At 43.8% G+C, this 18127-nt stretch overlaps 1 protein-coding gene across 5 annotated transcripts in view; it reads left to right on the forward strand.

Moving 5' to 3' along the window:
- Positions 1-18127, forward strand: part of DCLK1 (doublecortin like kinase 1) — a 1453755-nt gene that overhangs the window by 1178264 nt on the left and 257364 nt on the right. For all 5 annotated transcript variants that reach the window (XM_069640761.1, XM_069640762.1, XM_069640764.1 and 2 more), the window contains one exon: positions 16946-17027. In XM_069640761.1, the coding sequence (XP_069496862.1) occupies positions 16946-17027 (82 nt within the window). The remainder of the gene's footprint in view (positions 1-16945; positions 17028-18127) is intronic.

Here is an 18127-nt window from a genome sequence, read left to right on the forward strand (position 1 = left end):
AAACGTGGCTCTTTACACAGGAACTACTAAAATACCTTCACCACTCAACTCACAAATTCACACTACATTTTGATTTTACAGTTTGCAGGGCACCCTCTGATGCATATGTGTTACTTCGTAACTACTGTATTTACTGTTTTATCGCTTCAGTAACCTTGTAACCATGTAACCTGATATATCATGTTCATGAACTATTGTATTAATGGCAAGAACACTTTTGTAATTATGTAACTTTGCAACTTGCTACCCTCATTTTCTGTCAAGAACAGCACCTAGATGCCTTCAGGCTTGGTGCGCTATACAAATTGCTAAATAAATAAATAATAAATAAAGAAGTAAGCTCAGACTCAGGTGCCAGGAGGTGAACTTGACTTTACCTCCCCACCCAATTAGCCCAACGTCTCTCATCACCCAGGCCTTCTGCCATGAAGATTGTCTTTGAACTTGGCCTTTCCATGTATTTTTGTCTCTGGAAATATTAGGGAATGCGAGCATGCACTATCGCTGTTCTAAAACTCAAAGCTCAACTATATTTGTATCCTTTGTTCACATGACTGGAGACCACACATTGGTCCATTTTGCAGCATTTAAATGGCTTAAATTAACAAAACGTGGCACGCTTGGTGTTCTTTCTTTGCACCTTAACAAGGGAGGATTCAGCTTCTCACGTTCACGGCCTTTGAGAATAGATAACGAGCCTTGGCTGCTTCAACTTTGATACCAGGCCAAACAGCCTTGCCATTCATTTCCACGATCTCAGCTTATTCTTGCTGCAACACAGTTCTCTGCCTTTCCTCTTCATGGGTCCAGGCTTACTAAATTCATGACACCCATGTCCAGCTTCTATACAATGGTCGGCTTCGCCTGCAGTTTAGTCACTACGTATAGCCAGCTTCTAAAATTACTTAATCTACTTGCGTTGCTGCATCTGTATAGTTATTGAGCAGCGTGCATTTTCTGCAGCGCGTCACACATATGCAATCTTCTCTTTGCATTATGAAAGTTTCCTCGATTCTTAACTTCGTCATCAGTTTCTATAAGGTCCATGCATTCTCTTCAGCCAGTATTCTGTGTGCGTCACTCTCATCTCTCGTGACGTCACCAGCTGCCTTTTCACTCCTTTTCATATTCATTCAGGGAGTTCCTCCCTCAGAGTATCGTCTCCTTAGGAATATACTTGATAGGGCTTTCTCACTGGGTATCTTCTTTCTAATATTCTCTGTGGTATGGTCACACCTGCTGGTGTCAAGCATGGCACAATCTCAGGTTTCCAACATATAGATGTTAGGGGGGGAGATTTCCTGCAGAAGCATGCAACTGCTCTTCTACAGTGGTATCAGTAGTCATGAAGTAGATGTGTGTGGATGGTGGAGTGTTGAGTGAAAAGGTCCTAGAAGATGGAGACATGAGTTGTTTAGTGCGGGTAGAGAGGAGATTTAGGGTTAATGGAGATATTGGATATTGGATTTTAGTGTTAGACTGATCTGTTTGAGGTCCAGTCTGCTGTTGACCAGAACGTGGAAGTTGTGTTGATGTCCATCTGAATGTAGAGTTTTTACTGTTCCGGGTTCCAGTTTATGATTGTTGGATGGTCTCTTACCTATATAACCAATGGGCAAGAACAGGGAATACTGACCTGACTGAATCCATCTCCTGAGTTTCTTGACTGGAGCCTTGTGTGCAAGAGAATATCATCTGTTGGCAGAGCTGAACCAAAATGCCTCATCTCTGTTTTGCCCTGATTTAGATATTTAGATATCAGGCTTGTGATGTGCATGTATGTTCTAAATGTCCAATCAGGGCACAGTGTGATTATGTCATGTTCAGTCTTGTGAATAGCCAGGTTTTGAGGAATTTTCTGAAGGCTGGTGGTCTTCCTCCATTGCAGAATTGAGTTCTGCAGCTTGGTCGACAGACTAAATAAGGAAGATCTGTTGGGACATTTCCAGATGAAGCTTGGTGCTGCCACAAGGGCCATGTTGCTGGATCAAACTGCAGTAGTCAGCTTGTAGTGGATGAGTTTCTGTCTGGTGGGTTTTGCGTATCGGCCAGGAAGGAGCATGGGAGGGTTAGAGGGTTTTGACTTATATGCTAAATTTGATTGGGAGCTAGCTAATCACAATCGCCTCCTCCTTGAAAATGTTCCTCCTTCTCCTGTTTGATCCCCCCTCCCCTGCTTAAAATCATGCTTCCATCTTCCTGATCACTCTACTACCCATTCCCGGGATATTTATACAAGTCTATTCATAACTGTATGCTTCCTGGTATATGTTCTAACTCTCAACAACTGCTTTATTACTCATACCCATGTTTTAATGTAAAGGCATCAAGCAACAGCATTGCTCCATTCCCTGCATTCTCCCTGTATGCATGTTTATATTTGATGCACATCTCGTTCCAAATAAATACAAATATGACAATTGTCTTTACTGTCAAATTTGAAGGTTTGTGTTACAAATATTGCTTTGCCTTGAGATACAGCAATGAGAGGAGAGCAAACCAATAAAGACTTGAGGCTGGTTGGGGCAAAAGTCTGACTTGGACTTTTTTGTGCAGGAATACCCAGATCCCAAGTAAGATTTTCCACGAGGAATGATCTCATTGGCCCAGGGGAGATGACTATGATACTCAAAGCAGTGGCATTTAGAGGGAAACTACCCATCCCTTCATTTAATGCATGTACCTTTCTATAATCTTATTATTTTTAAATAGTTCTGTTTCATTTTTAACGATAGTTATCGATAAAGTCATGAAGAATGCCTGCTATCCTATCTTGTGGCAGACTGTATACTTCCCACCCGATTTCTTTCAATCTACTGGCACATTTTAGTACACAAAGATCCTCAATTAACCATTTGTTATGAGAGTTGTGCAAACTTAGCTCCTGTTTCTTAATACTTAGTGGCCAGGGTCGTACCATTTTCCATTTGTGAAAGGATACCTTGGATGGGTGGTTGAGGTAAAAGAATATTTAACGAAGGGTGTTAGCAGTGAGGTTTTCCAGGTTCCTATCCCGCAAGAAAGTACCCTTTTCAGCAGAGGGTAGGGAATAGTTGCAGAGTTCACCAAGGACGGTGAAGATGAAGAGGGCATATTGCGACCCTGGAGATGGCTAATAGTGTGAGATGAGGCAGGGGTAAGGAAAGTCCTAGAATGATAGGTTCAGGTTTTGTTTGGGTGCAGTCCAAGTTATCCATATTCTTCACTGTCCCCTGGGCATAGTCATTTGCTGAGTCACCAACCAACATGTTCTTGCAAACTTGTTGTTGGGAGCATAGTAACCACGACATTGGTGAGGAGGCCTTGTCGTTAAATAATTTTACAAACAGGCACATCAAGATTCTGTGTAGTGGATGATTATTTTTATTTGTGATTGAAAATTTCCGGAGGAATAAAAGGTACCATACTTCCCAAGCCATAGCTGTGGTTTTTGAGGGGGTGCTATTGTTTGCAAGCCAGAGAGTGTGGATGCAGGCATTTGTGTGTGACATTTCTGGAAGTTTGTTGATAAATCTAAATTGTCAGCTGTGGGGTGTATTATGTGCCAATATTTTAGCTGTAAGTATAAGCGGGATACGGACAGGGCAGTTCCTGCAGTGTTATGTGTGGTGTGTGGTGGAGGAAGTGGACTGGAGCATTGGGGAAACTTAAGCTTCCCCATGCCCCGTAGAGCTGTCGAGTGTAGTGGGAGATGCCGTGGCCAGTTCCTGCAGTGTTGTGCATGGAGGAGGAGCAGAGCAGACAATGACCGTAAGCCTCCCGAGACCTGCAGCGGGTGATGCAGTGGACAAGTTCCTGCAGTTCCTGCAGTTCCTGTATGGTCCACTGGCGAATGGATTTTCCCGGAACCTATCGGCATTCACGCCTGCTACTGGAGAGGGCTGTGCATACGGATGTGGAGGGCCCAAAATCAGCGGCTTGGCTGTCCGTGAGCAGCACAAACAGTTCAATTGATTACTACAATTTGGAGGCATAGACAAGGAAATCGGAGGAGGTCATTTGAATCCAACTGAGACCAAATGAAGGTAACTGGAGCGAGGAAGATATCAGAATCTAACGAGTCTCAAGTGATGACTGAACTGATCTTAACAGGTGGAGGTAATATGAGTCAGGGGCTTGTTGTCTTGGACTACTTCTTGTCTGGCTGGCCGTCCCGTGGTACTGATACCGCAGATTGACAAAGCTGCCACCTGGGAGGCTATACTACATCTCACCAATGCAGTACTCTAATACTATATTATTCATGTTATATTTTGGCATTAGCATTCAACTAGCACTGATGTGTGTTGCTTTCTATAGACCTGCAGATATTTTGGACCATCACTTTGCTTTGGTTGCACCCAGACTTTTGAGATCATTAAAACGGGGGGTGTCAGACTTTGGTCATCCCATGAGCTAGTCAGGTTAAAATGTATTGATTCCAATTGATCAAAAACTATCAATAAGATTACAAGACTACACAACTCTATAAAGTTAACTGAAAGGCTAATGAATCTAATCCACGGAGCTGGATTTTAAATAATCAATGGGCCTCATTACGAGTTTGGAGGCAGCCATGCCCTTCATAAGGGCATGGCTGCCTCCAAACTCGGGTCCGGGTTCCCTGAATGGGGAATTACCGGGCCATTCCAACCTAGAAGGGCCTGGTATTTCCCCATTCAGGGGACCCGGACCATCCCCATTCGAGCCCCCATAGGGCTCAATGGGAATGGGGAGCATGCTAACAATGGGCCCGTTATTAACAGGCTCGTTGTTAGCTCCCTGCACCCCTCGCGGGACCCACAAAGGACGTCTGGTCTGACCAGACGTCCAGTGCGGGTCCCGCGAGGGTACCTCGTAATGAGGCGGTATGGGTTTAACAGCGCCGGCACCTTTACCGGCGCCGTTAAACCCATACCACCAGGGTCGTGATGAGGCCATGGGCGTAGGAAATGAGGGGACAGGGGGGACAAATCCCCCCCACAATTTTAAGTGGGGGGGATGTAATGTCATTTATCCCCCCCAGAATATGTGTTTGGTGTGTCGTGCAGGGATCTGTTTTTGAAGTGGGGGGAGGGGCTGCTTACTATGTAAGCTGCCCTCTCCCCCCAGCCCCCAAAGCATGTGGGCAATACCCTGGGGGCAGATGGGTGATCATTTGGGAAGGGGGCAAACAAAACAAAAAAAGATTTTTTTTTAAACATAGTTTTGGGTGGGGTGGGATGGGTGGCACTAGTCACCAGGGATTTTTGCAAGGGGGATGGCCCTCTCCCCCCACCCTAAGTGGATGGGGGGCACCTTATGTAGCCCTCCCTGGGGCAGATTTGTGCCCCTAGGAAGGAGTGCATGAGATGCCCTCCATCCATTTGGGGTGAGGGGAGAGGCCACTGCAAATATTGGCAGAGCCACCCCACCCCAAGCCTGGGGCAGTACGTTTTGCCACCCCCCTGGGGACAGATGGTCACACACATGTACCCATCTGCCCCTAGGAAAGGGCAAAACAAATATTTATATTATAACTTGTTTTGGGTGGGGGGCCCACTAGACCACCAGGATTTTTTGTGTTTGAAAGGGGGGGGCCCTCTCCCTCCACCCTACGTGGATGGGGGCACCTAATGTAGGCTTCACTGGGCACAGATTTCTGCCCGCAGGAAGGGGTACATGAGATGCCCCCATCAATTTTGGGTGGGGGGAGGCCACTGCAAATATTGGAAGAGCCACCCCCCAAGCCTGGGGCAGTACATTTTGTCCCCCCCAGGGGCAGATGACCACACAAATGTGCCCATCATGTGCCCATCTGCCCCTAGGAAAGGGGCAAAACAAAAATAAAACAAATTATAACTTTTTGGGTGGGTGTGGGGGCCACGGAACCACCATAGATGTTATTAGTGGAAAGGGGGGTGACCCTCTCCCCCCACCCCAAATGGATGGGGGGCATCTCATGTAGCCCTCCCTGGGGGCAGATTGCTAGTGCAATCTGCCCCTAGGAAAGAGGCAAAACACACATAAAAAAAATGATAACTTGTTTTGAGTGGGTGTGGGGGTCACTAAACCACCATGGATGTTTTTAGTGGAAAGGGGGGTGCCCACGGGTGTCTTCTTTTCAGAAATGCATGGGGTTCCCTGTTTTCCTTGGTGGCTTCGACACCCTAGGCCCAAATTTGTAGATTGTCCACATGAGCAAAATCTGCTTTGCCGAAAGTCTTGGGGTTATCAATGGGTTAGCCTTTTCCCTTTGCGCCGAGGTAAGTGCATCCCCACATGTGAGGTACCGTTTTCGTTGGGACACCTGTGGGAACGCAGGAAGGTAGGACATCTGTTGTTGGCGACGTGTTTCGGTGGGTGGGCAGAGGGAAATGTCTGAAATTTGGTGGAAAAAAACACAATTTTCAGACATTTCACTCTGGCCACCCACTGAAACACACCGCCAACAACACATGTCCTACCATCCTGCATTCCAACAGGTGTTCCGACGTAAACGGTACCTGACATGTGTGGGTGCACCTACCTGGGTGCAAAGGGAAAAGGCTAAACCATTGGTCACCCCAAGCCTTTCGGAAGAGCAGATTTTGCTCATGTGGACAACATACAGATTTGGGCCTAGGGTATCGAAGCCACCAAGGAAACCAGGGAACCCCATGCATTTCCAAAAAGAGGACACCCATGGGAATCCACACAGGTCTGACTTGCGCGAATCGTCCCAGAATGTATTACCCACAATCCCCGGCAAAGTCTGAAATTTAGTGAAAAAAGTACAATTTTCAGACATTTCCCTCTTGCCACCCACCGAAACACACCGCCAGCTCCACATGTCCTACCTTCCCGCGTTCCCACAGGTGTCCTGACATAAACGGTACCTGACATGTGTGGGTGCACCTACCTGGGCGCAAAGGGAAAAGGCTAAACCACTGGTAACCCCCAAAGGGTTTGGGGAGACAACCTACAGATTTGGGCCTAGGGTGTCAAAGCCACGAAGGAAAACAGGGTACCCCATGCATTTCCGAAAAGAAGACACCCGTGGGAATCCACAGAGGTCTGACTTGCGCGCATCGCCCCAGAATTTAATACCCACAATGCCAGGCAAAGTGAAAATTGTGTTTTTTCCACCAAATTTCAGACTTTGTCAGGGATTGTGGGTCATAAATTATGGGGCGATTCACGCAAGTCAGACCTCTGTGGATTTCCACGGGTGTCTTCTTTTCGGAAATGCATGCGGTTTCCTGTTTTTCTTCGTGGCTTCGACACCCTATGCCCAAATCTGTAGGTTGTCCACATGAGCAAAATTCCTGAAAATCTGCTGTGCGAAAAGACTTGGGGTTACCAGTGTTTTAGGTATTTCCCTTTGCACCCAGGTAGGTGCACCCACACATGTGAGGTACCATTTTCATCAGGAAACCTGTGGGAACACGGGAAGGTAGGCCATGTGTTGTTGGCTGCGTGTTTCGGTGGATGACCAGAGTGAAATGTGCAGGAATTGTATTTTCTTTTCTGTCATTGTCCGGATTTCCCCCCAAACTATGGAATCTTTCCCTACATAGTTGTTGCCTGACCTGCGCAAATTACCCCTTCCTAAACTTGGAATATTGTCTACTTTTCAGAAATGTATGCCTTTCTGGCTTCCCATTCAGCTTTCCTACCCTTTTCTTCCATTCCGTCCACACAAGTCCTATTGGACAAAAAAACACCAAAATCACCTACCTCTCACAAAAAGGCTGATTAGCATATCAAAATATGTTATTTTGGTTTCCATTCAATCTGTTCTTGTAAGCCTGGAAAATGGCAAATCCAGCACAGCAAACCATTTATTCTTAGCTCTTACAAGGAAAACACCACAGGCTTCTTTGTACAACATTTTATTGGCATTTTCTGGAGAAAAAAAACCAAATGTACTCCTTTTTGGTTATTTTCTCTCACCCCAGTACAGCAAACTATGATTCCTGGGTGGCGTTACGACCGCCTACATGTGGGGAAAAAGGGGCCAACTTTGGCCGAGATATCTCATGTAACAAAGAAGTTACAAGGGATTGAATGGCGACATACCGAGATCACCAAAAAAGGCCTTGGCACTGGGGGGAAATACCCATGGCAGTTAAGGGGTTAAGACAGTGAAGCCCCAGAGGAGATATCATTTGTAAGGTAGCTCAGTTAGTTAATGCTCCAAATGCAGATTGTGCACAGGAATATGTAACACCTGTGTTCACTTCCTGGCTTAATCTTCTGGTGGGATAATAGGCAGAGTGAATGCATTCAGCTTCCGATGAAACACAGCATTTGCCAGGTTTATTGGTTCAGAAAAAGTGGTGGAAACCACCATTACTGTTGCTTTTTCTAATTGGCCAGATTTTCGTGCATTTTCTGGGAGGAGTTCGGGTGCCGAGTGGACATACCAGGATCCCCTGTTTTTCCCGCTCCACCAGACAAATGCAGCCTTACTGCCAGCATGGATTCTCATGCTGGAAATAAGGAAAGGGATTCCGCTGGGATCTGCTTGGAAATGAAACCTGGAAAAAGCGGGCAGAGTTCAGAGGAAGCCATTGTCAATTCTGCCAGCAATTGCTAATGGCGCAAGGTATTTACACTCTTCCAAAGTGGAAAAGCAATGTGATTTCACCTGCCTTTTACGCTAAAATCTTCCATTTTGTGGTGGAAAAGTAAAAACGTGCACCAATGGAAGTGGTCCACTCCATGCAGTTTACTTTGCGCCTTGATGCTTGGGGGTTTTGCGTGATGCTACACATGTAATAAATAAATAAATACATTTAACATGACCCCAGATAAATGGCAATTCCTGATAAGAATGAGTGAGCATGGCATGTCGCTGGTAAGAGGGTGTCTTGTGCTTCTTGAGTGCGTTGGCAAATGCCCTTAGTTGCCATCTTGCGTTAAACAGGTGCTTAAACCTATCAGTGTGGATTGCGCAATAATAAGTTGACAGAGGTATTTCAAATGGCCAATTTTTCTCTTTGGAGGAAATTGTCAAAGTGGGAGAATGTTGCCCAGCATGTGCCACTTTCTCTGCGGAGTGAATTGTGCCCACCCCGAGGAAGAAGTGTGTAAAACCGACAAGGGCACTGTGCCCTGCTCTTTCTGCGCGTGTCTTCCCCACAGGTCGACAGATGCTGACTCAGACATGGGTAAGTCTCAGGTGGCAAGCCTGTAACCTAGTTGATGTGGCAAAGGATTCTAGACTTCTCAGGCTGATAACATTAGTAGCATTGCGTTACATGCCACCTGACAGGTATGTGTGATAAAGTTGCAAAGCAGAGCTATTAGTGGGCTAAAGCAGAAGGCAATGTCTGCCCACCCTCAAAGGGTACGTACAACCAAAAGTAATAAGTCCGTCCCCCATCATGGCTGTAGGGGCCAGGCTCCAAACCAGGGCAAGAATGCCCTCCAATCATCCATGCCCACGAGTAGGGTACCCCTCGTGCACCAGGAACCCTGTTGAGGAACCTCTGTGCTTTCCAGGTGATACTAACGTTATTTAAAGCCAGAAGTCTAAAAGGTAATCACTTAATTGCAGCTGGAAATTAGCTCTTGGCGTGATCAAAATGACTTAACCAAGTGTGACATCATCCCCTTCATTTAAAAGCAATATATGTGTTCTCGCGTTTCTTCATCCACTGAATTACTGTTAGAAACAAAGGCAAGAGTTGTCTCTTGTGTAGGCATTAGGAAGGCAGTTGCCAGCCTCTGGCATAATATGCCCATGTTCTTCCAATACTGGCTAGCTGTTGCCCTCTTATGGCCAGGTAGAACCATCATGGCAGTGACTGGCAAATGCCTTTCCCCTGCAGACAGAAAAGCGGATATAAGAGGCCAATTCAAGATACAGAACAAACAGAAGTTAAGACAGACTGCAGCTGCCATTGCTGTGTTAGGGAGAATATGTTGAGTGTTCAAGCTAGGAGGTATGTATTAAGCAAGCAAGCAGTGAGACAAGGGAGAGGCAAAGAAAGGCCAGAGGAGCTCTTTGAATAATGTAGCAGGGCAGAGGACCCATGCTCTGCCCTGCTCTGCATTCAGAATAACAAAGGCAAAGAAAGGCTAGGCTCTGAAGCCAGCATGAGATGGAATAAGAGGGACCAGACTCATCATGAGCGGCTGGCCCGGCCCTCGCAGGGGCGCTAGAGGGGCAGCCCACATAGCGGGCTGCCCCTCTGGCCACCCCCCTGGGTCCACATACACCCCACCTACTAGGCATCCCCCGGGTCCGACACATCCGGCTGCAGACCTCGGGAGTGCTTATAAGGGGGTGGGCTTGCGATCGCTCATCCTCCTTGTTTGCTGTACCCTCACCCAGAGAGGACAGGTAAAGCAGCAACATCACACACCTGGTCCCTCTACTCCCATAACAGGGCTTACTCAGAGGTACAAACAAGATTTCCTCTTTCTTTGAAACCCCCATCCTTCCATTCCAAGAGACACACATGTCTCCTTGCCCCACACAAAAAAGTAGCAACTTGCATTTGGTAGAAAAGGATTCCACTGGAAGTAATTGTTATTTCCTCTCGCTTACCATGAGCTCATAGTCAGATGATAAATCCAGAAATGCAACATACAAAGACATGTTCTTTGCTGCTGCATCCTTTAATTTTCTTCTGTTTTCTTTTCTTCTTTTCTCTTGTTTTATACAGTGATATTTGTAATTTAATACGTACTGCTATTTTAATTCTAATTTTGTGAAAAGTCGAGTTCTTTGACTAAAACACAATAAATAAATAAATAAAGCAAAGTCCACAAGATCTCCCCTGTCCCCCCCAGAATTTATGTGTCTCCTACGCCCCTGAATAGGCCCAATGAATGTACAAATGGTTGGGGATCTTCCTCTCTTTTAATGGAAGATTATTTTTTATTGAATTGTGTTGGCACTGCATTTTGGTATTAGTAGTTATTTTTCAAATGTTATATATGTGGAGTGTACGTGTATTGTAAGCTTACTGATATTATGTATCTTTTGTACGTTATGCACTTTATACACCTTACACATTATGCAATGCATACACTTAGGCACTTAGTGCAGGACAACTAGAGTATGTCTAAAAAGAAGACGACTTAACGTTTTTCCACTCAGGGAACGGGCAGCTAAATTGATGGCACCAACCAATGATGCCAACATGTTCATTAATGAAATTGAGGTCCTTTTTGGGAGACATTTCAACAAAGGAGCTACCTACATCTGGCCTTCATATAATGAGTAAAGCTGGTTCTCAATCACCAGCTCCTGCCCACACCAATTAATCACAGGGGCGTGCTGGTCCTTCTGGCCAGCCCTTTGCTAGCCCCCAAAATTCCAACGGCCAGGGGGAACTTTACTCAGTGAACTCTACCGTTAAAACGTCTTAAGTGTACAGAACAGCAGCACTAATATAGACAATTGTGTGAAATTGATCGCCCTTGGGCGTGATGTCATCTATATGGAACAATTGTAGAAATCCATCGTTTTTCGAGGACAGAACCATTGCATCCACTGTCTAATTCAGAAGCTGGTTCCCAAGTAGTTGAACATTGGTTACAACTATTAGCAAATGGTGCAATTGCTTACGTGTCTGATTTTGGGTGGCTTAAGCCTGTTGCTATTTATCTAATAGATCCCACCATTCCTTGTTTAAATACATTTGAATCTTTAGCAATCGATGATGTGGGGAATGCTACTGGTAATGGCAATGCCAATTCTATTTGCATCTCGACATCAACAACACATCTGATGATAAGACACTGAATAGAATTTGCACTCTACCAACATGAAATAAGGGAGAAGCAATATTATCTAATGAGCTTGAGTGCATCAGGTTGACTGTATGTGCCCAATTGTCCTTAGAGATAGCGCATATAAGAATCAAGTGTACGTCCATGCAGAAATTGGTGGCTGAATTGATGAAGGAGATTGTGGGACCTATAGCGCCTAATGAGGCTAATGAAGGAAATCTCCCCAATAGAAATAATGGTTCTCAAATGGAATTGAATAATTTAACTACAGGGAACAAGAGTAAACACCCTCATGAGGGTACTGTGTGCCTGTTGCATTTCAAGAATCTGTATACACAGAAAATGTTTTGCAAAAGCTTCTGCAGCAGAGGCTGAGTTTAAATAATGCTTCACTCAACAGTTCTCTCAAGTGTAACTGGTGTCCCTGAATAAGGGGATAGCAGCTGCTCATCTCTCCTCTTGCTCTTAGGTTGCGCCATCCACCTACATTTGCATTTTAAGCGTTCGATGTGTTGATGAGCAGTCTCAAAAGCCTCAGTAAAAGTCATGAAGGTTTCTTAGCATTTTCAGGTTGGTGTCATGTCCCGAGGTCTGTTTCCTCTGCCTGTTGCTTCCACACAGGCCTGGGAGCGGGGGGCTCACTTGACCACCCCAAAATTAACCACTGTAACCTGGTAGTGGGGAGCATATTCTCCAGTACTAGGTTCTTTTCTGTCAATTATGTAAAATTAAACTGAAAATGGGCTTCTTGGAACCTGAACCTCCTTAACCTGTTCCCCTCCCACCACCAGAGTACCTTGAAATAAAACCTGCTATCTCTCTTTACCCAATACTACAACACATCACCATTGCATTGATGCCAGTCTCAAAAGGCTCCCCCAAGAATAGTTCAAGGACCCTTGGTTTGCTTTGAAACCGTAGTTCATACTACACGTAAAATCTTCATGAAGCCATCTAACGCATTATTAGATGGGTAGGCAAGCACATAGAGCTCCACTACCATCAACTACCTTCAATGTGAATAAATCAATTTTAGATTGTGTAAATCAATTGAGTCTGATGAACTATAGCCCTCGCCCCTATAAAGGAGATCTTATTGCAGCCCAGGAGTTTGGTAGAGGGTATATAACTGGGGTTCCAAAAATGACAAGAGGTGCCTTTAAAACGAAGGATTCCCTGGTCAATAAGTGTAGCCATTGGATTAGACATACCAGAGGTTGCATGTATGTTATCAAAGCTTAGGGTGATCAATGTTTCAATCTGATGGAATTGACAATGTCATCAAGGGGGGTTGCAGAAAAAACGATCTCTTCTGGATTTTGAAAGTCTTCCTCCCTCTTGCTCTGCCATCAAGCTAAGAAACCAAACCTATGTGGACTCTATGGCTCTTTCAAATGTTCCCCTAATAGGTAAATCCCAGGGAAATGTAAGTAACTTGAAATTGGTCAAAAGAGATTGGAATACCAGGAAACCCAAGACTAATTGACATGATCTCCAGACACTCCTTTGGACTGCCAGTTGGCCCAGGTTTTGACAAATATTTATGACAAAAATATAACTTTTTTGAAAATCCTTTCCTGGAATGTGGCAGGAATGCAATCAAATATGTATTATTCAGATTGGCATTCTTTTTTGGATTTGTTTCATATTATTTCATTACAGGAAACCTGAGCGATTACAACTCCAGTTAAGCTAGGTTATGCATGTCATGCTATCCTGGCTTTAAAAGTGGGAAGAGGGAGGCCTAGTGGCAGTCTAATTACATGGATTAATATTGTCCTAAATGCTAGAGTGGAGGTGATAAATACAAGCTGTGGAGATATTCCATTGTTTAAATTACACCTTCCTAATGGTTTATTGCCAAATCTTGGTAAGGTGTATATTCGATCTTATGGGCGTCCTTCCTCTGTGGTTGCGTTATCCTGCCTATAGCAATGGCGAGAGAGAGAGCTTGGAGACTTTGGTATTTACACCAAAGAGTGTTTTATTATGATTGTTGGAGATTTTAATGCTCAAATGAGGCCTTTCAGCTGTTTTGGTGTTATATCTGTTGATGAAGATGAAGTCTGGGGTATTCCTAAGGTTTCAACAATTCCTACCGAAACTCCTTATGACCACGCTCTTCAGCTGGCAAGCTTACTTGCAGATTGTGGTTTTAGAGCTTCTAACAGTCTCCTGCAGGCAGCTAGTCCAGCTAAAACGACTTAAAGGGTGATCAATTATTTTAGTCTTATTGATTATTGTTTCGTTAACATCTCATATTGGCAAATGCTTAAAGAATTGCACATTCTTGAGTGCACAGAAAGTTACCATAGTGTTCTAGCAATTACCTTACATGTTCAAATGTTGGGAAACGGGATTAATACAGCTACCTACGATCCAATAACATTATCAATCACTGTAATAAAAAATGGGGCTCCATTTTTCATCCAGATCATTGGCTGATTCATTAGTTTATGAATATTTGAGTGAATAAAGCTCTTGTCTGCTTGTCTGCTGAAGGTGGTCTGCCTTTTTTTAATGAAATCCTGGTGAATCCCATAGGGCCATTTGTAACACTTCTGGCTAGATCATCAGGGAACATCCGTGCACAGCGGCTGAAAAGGTGGTTGGAAAACAACCGTAAGAAAGCTAAAAGGATCTTGTAGTAGCTATTGCATCTAATGGCAACGACAAAATGCAAATGTTGAAACATCAGAAAACAGCCTTTAAGGCTATTATTAAATTAAAGAAGAAGGCTCAAAATGAAAATAGGTGCTTGCGGGCAGCTATACGTGAGCACAAACAAAGGTACTACTAGTGATGACCATTCCTGGCAACATTTTGTTTGAGGATTTAAAAGTTCTGTAGGGACCCCAGGTATCTGAGCGAAATTCACCTTTCAATTAGGCTAGTACCCAGTGTGGAGGAGACCCTCATAGGTGTTTTCCTGCCAAGGAGGCAGCAGCTGCCCTCAGACAGCAGAAAAGTAGGAAGGCGACTTGCCCCAATGGAATGCCTGAAGACTTATCCAAAACAGACTAAACGATTTGGGTTCCAGTTTTGGTAAAATGTTTTAGCATTATTAATCTCAATAATAAACTACCTGTCTAATGCCGTTCAGCAGCAATCGTCTCCATATTCAAGAAAGGGAATAGGAACGATCCATCTAATTTTTTACCCATCTCCTTACTTCATAGTATGTGTATAGTGCATACCGGATTCTAGCCAGTACATTACTCAAATATATGAAAGATGGCAACATTTTACATCATGTCCAAGCTGAATTACACATGGGCACTGGTACCATAGGCCATCGTTTCAAATTGACTATAATCCTACAGAAATTTGTTTTCCAGAAAGCTATGTCGCTGTTAATGTTCTTTTGACTATGTTAAATGTGAATTATTATTGGAAACATTGAGTAGTTTAGGTATCCTCTTGCAATTCATGAAATGCATAAAATCACTATAGAAAGATAATGAAGCCTGGTTCAATGGTACAACATGGAGAAAAGACAGATCCATTCCCTGTAACCAGGGGTGTTCGACAGGGATGTGCTTTGGCACCCTATCTGTTTCCCTTATTCATATATGATCTTATTAGCGCATTATTAACAGCGCCTCTCACAAACAGGAATCCCTTGAACATTATGCTACTCGTGGATGGTGCTGTTCTGTTATCCACCATGGATGCTGCAGGGCTCAAGGCATGTTTTTCATGAATGTGTTCTCTTATGTAGTAAAAAAGACCTACAGCTTGATTCATGGAATTATATGGGGATTTTCGGGCAGAAAGGCACGCAAATCTGCGTTTTCTTTTTTTCACGCAAATAATTCCATGAATCAGGCTATTAGTTATCAATGCATCAAAAATAAAATGATTTGCCGTATGAAAAAAGGTCCCCTGCTAAAATTGGAGCTGGACGGGTAAACATTGATAATGTGGACCACTATGATTACCATGGGGTTTGCTTCAGTGGAAAGATGGAATGGCATTCTCAACTTTTAAAAAGTAATGTGACTCTGAAAAGACAACCAGGTGCCTCCCAGGGTTTTTCAAACACAAGTGAGGGTTGTTCCATAGATGCAGTGGTAGATGTCTATAGGGCACAAGCAGAATCTGCAGTTAGGCATCATGCTGAGCTTTGGGGCCATTGCAACATTGGTCAGTTAATACCAGATGAAAATAAGTTTCCTAAAAGGCTACTCATACTGCCTATTGGTACTCTTACCTTAGCAGTAAGGATGAAACTGGGTGGATTTGGCATTGAGTAGCATACACAAATAAAGCCTGTCCTTCTCTGGGATAAACCTGGGCAACAAAGGATTTAGTAGATTACTGAGGTGCGATCCAGGATGTCCTTGTAAGTAATTATGTAAAACCTTGGGTTTGGTTTCTGCATGGTAAAATATTGTTGATCGAACTTGGGTCAGAAGCTTCTTGGCACAACCCTGGAAATATAGATAACACCGGATTAAGTCAGATAAAGGAACCATATTGGGACTGGGCTTTGGCCGACTCCCTTAGACAGGATGAAAGCAAGAACATCTTTACAACTATCTTAATATAAAATGACAATTAGGACATGAACCATACTTGGTCTGGATACCAGGAGAAAGAAATGAAAATGCTAAATTTCGACTTGATATCCTTACTTTGAATGTCTTTACTAGCAATTGCCCGTCCCACATGTCTCAAAGTGACCCTATGCGTAAATCAGTGTAAGTGGACAAATGACATGTTATACTCTTCTGTCCAGTACTAATCGACATTAGATGCTCATGGTTGATATCAACTTTGAATTCTTATAATGTTAATACTTTGGTTAAAGCCTTAGATTTCTGCAAGATTCCAAAATGTTTGTTGAGGGTCTTTGCAGTTTCATGTTTTTTTATCAGGGCTTGGAATGTACATTTTTATATTAACATTTAATGTGATATGTGTTAATTTCTCTATTTTATAATATGAATATGATGTATGAAATTGTTTTTATATGTCTGTGCTTTTATGGTGTTTAACTGAAATGAATGAATAAATGAATCAATCGGCTATAATCTTCCTGTATTTTGAATCTGCCGCCCTTTATGCCTTGTTTTTCAGTGCAGTCTTTACTGAGAATGTTTACAAGACTGCCTGATGACATTTTTCACTTACTGGGCCCTTACAAGAAGATTTCATTTCCCACTTTACACATGAAATCTCCCTTACATTTCACAAACTCTGCATTACCACCTCTAAGGGACCTTAACACATATCTCTCTCACTCTCTTTTCAGAGCTCGCAACACAGTGGCTCCTCCACGTCTCTAGCATCTACCAAAGTCTGCAGCTCCATGGACGAAAATGATGGGCCAGAAGGTAAAATGCTCCACACCATCATGCTGATCCCCACTGCATGGCACGGCGTGATTTTTGGAAAGCCGCATGCCCTTAAAACTTTCCGTTCTTCAATCAATGTCTTAATGTGTCTGGGCTCTGTGTATTTAGAAAAAGACTGCATCAAATGAGTGCAACAAAGAAACATCTGTCCTGCCAGCTAAATATTCTCCATCTCAACGCCCTTTCCCTGTCTCTCCTCTCTGTGTCACTGTGTTGGCCACAAAATGGCCCTCAAGCCCCTCAGCCCATGCTCCAAAACCAAAAGCGCACATAAAAGTGGAAAGTGTGAGACTATGGATTTCTGAGCGAGGAGCATTATGCAAAGACAACGAGAAGATGCCTATTGCCCGAAACATACGCCAAACCCCCATGTGTGTATTTGCAGAAAAAAGGAAACTTTGCGGATTTGATTCCATCTGATCAGGCGACTAAAACACTTCATAGCTTTTATATTTGTAAAGACATGACAATATCAAAACAGTGTGTCATGAATTGCTCTTGGTAATGATTGTCTTGAAAAGAAGGAAGCTAGTAGCTGGTAGTTTTCATAGGTTAAGAATCAGTTATTTGTGCAGCGTGGAGGCAGTGGTGGACTGGGAACCAAACGAGGCCCTGGAAATAATTTTCAAAAGTGGCCCCATATTACACAATTTTTGCAAGCACAACCCTGTTCGTATGGGAAAATTTGGAAATACCACACAAAAGAGGCCTAGGATGCAGAGACGTCCCGGGAAATCTCCAGAGTTCCCTATTGGCCAGTCCACCCCTACGTGGAGGTCATAATTAGGTACACAGGATTACTTTGGGACAAACAGCAATGCGCATTTTGGCACCACCTGTTGATAAGAGAACCTTCAGGTGTCCACAATGTGTCTGGGATTTGTGTTTGAAGGCTCAGCCTCCAACCTAAGTAAGCTCATTTTATTGAAGATTTAAACACTAGGTCGCCTTACATTTTGTCAGGGTTAACTGCACAGGCGTGGATCAACTGTTGAATGCAATTTTGGATACTGGGTTAATGGCTGACAATGTATATCTAATGCCTTGCTAATTCTGCGAATGTGGATTAATTAGCTGTA

This window comes from Ambystoma mexicanum, chromosome 7q, assembly GCF_040938575.1.
Source record: "Ambystoma mexicanum isolate Mex_15411 chromosome 7q, UKY_AmexF1_1, whole genome shotgun sequence".
NCBI classification, from domain to species: Eukaryota; Metazoa; Chordata; class Amphibia; order Caudata; family Ambystomatidae; genus Ambystoma; species Ambystoma mexicanum.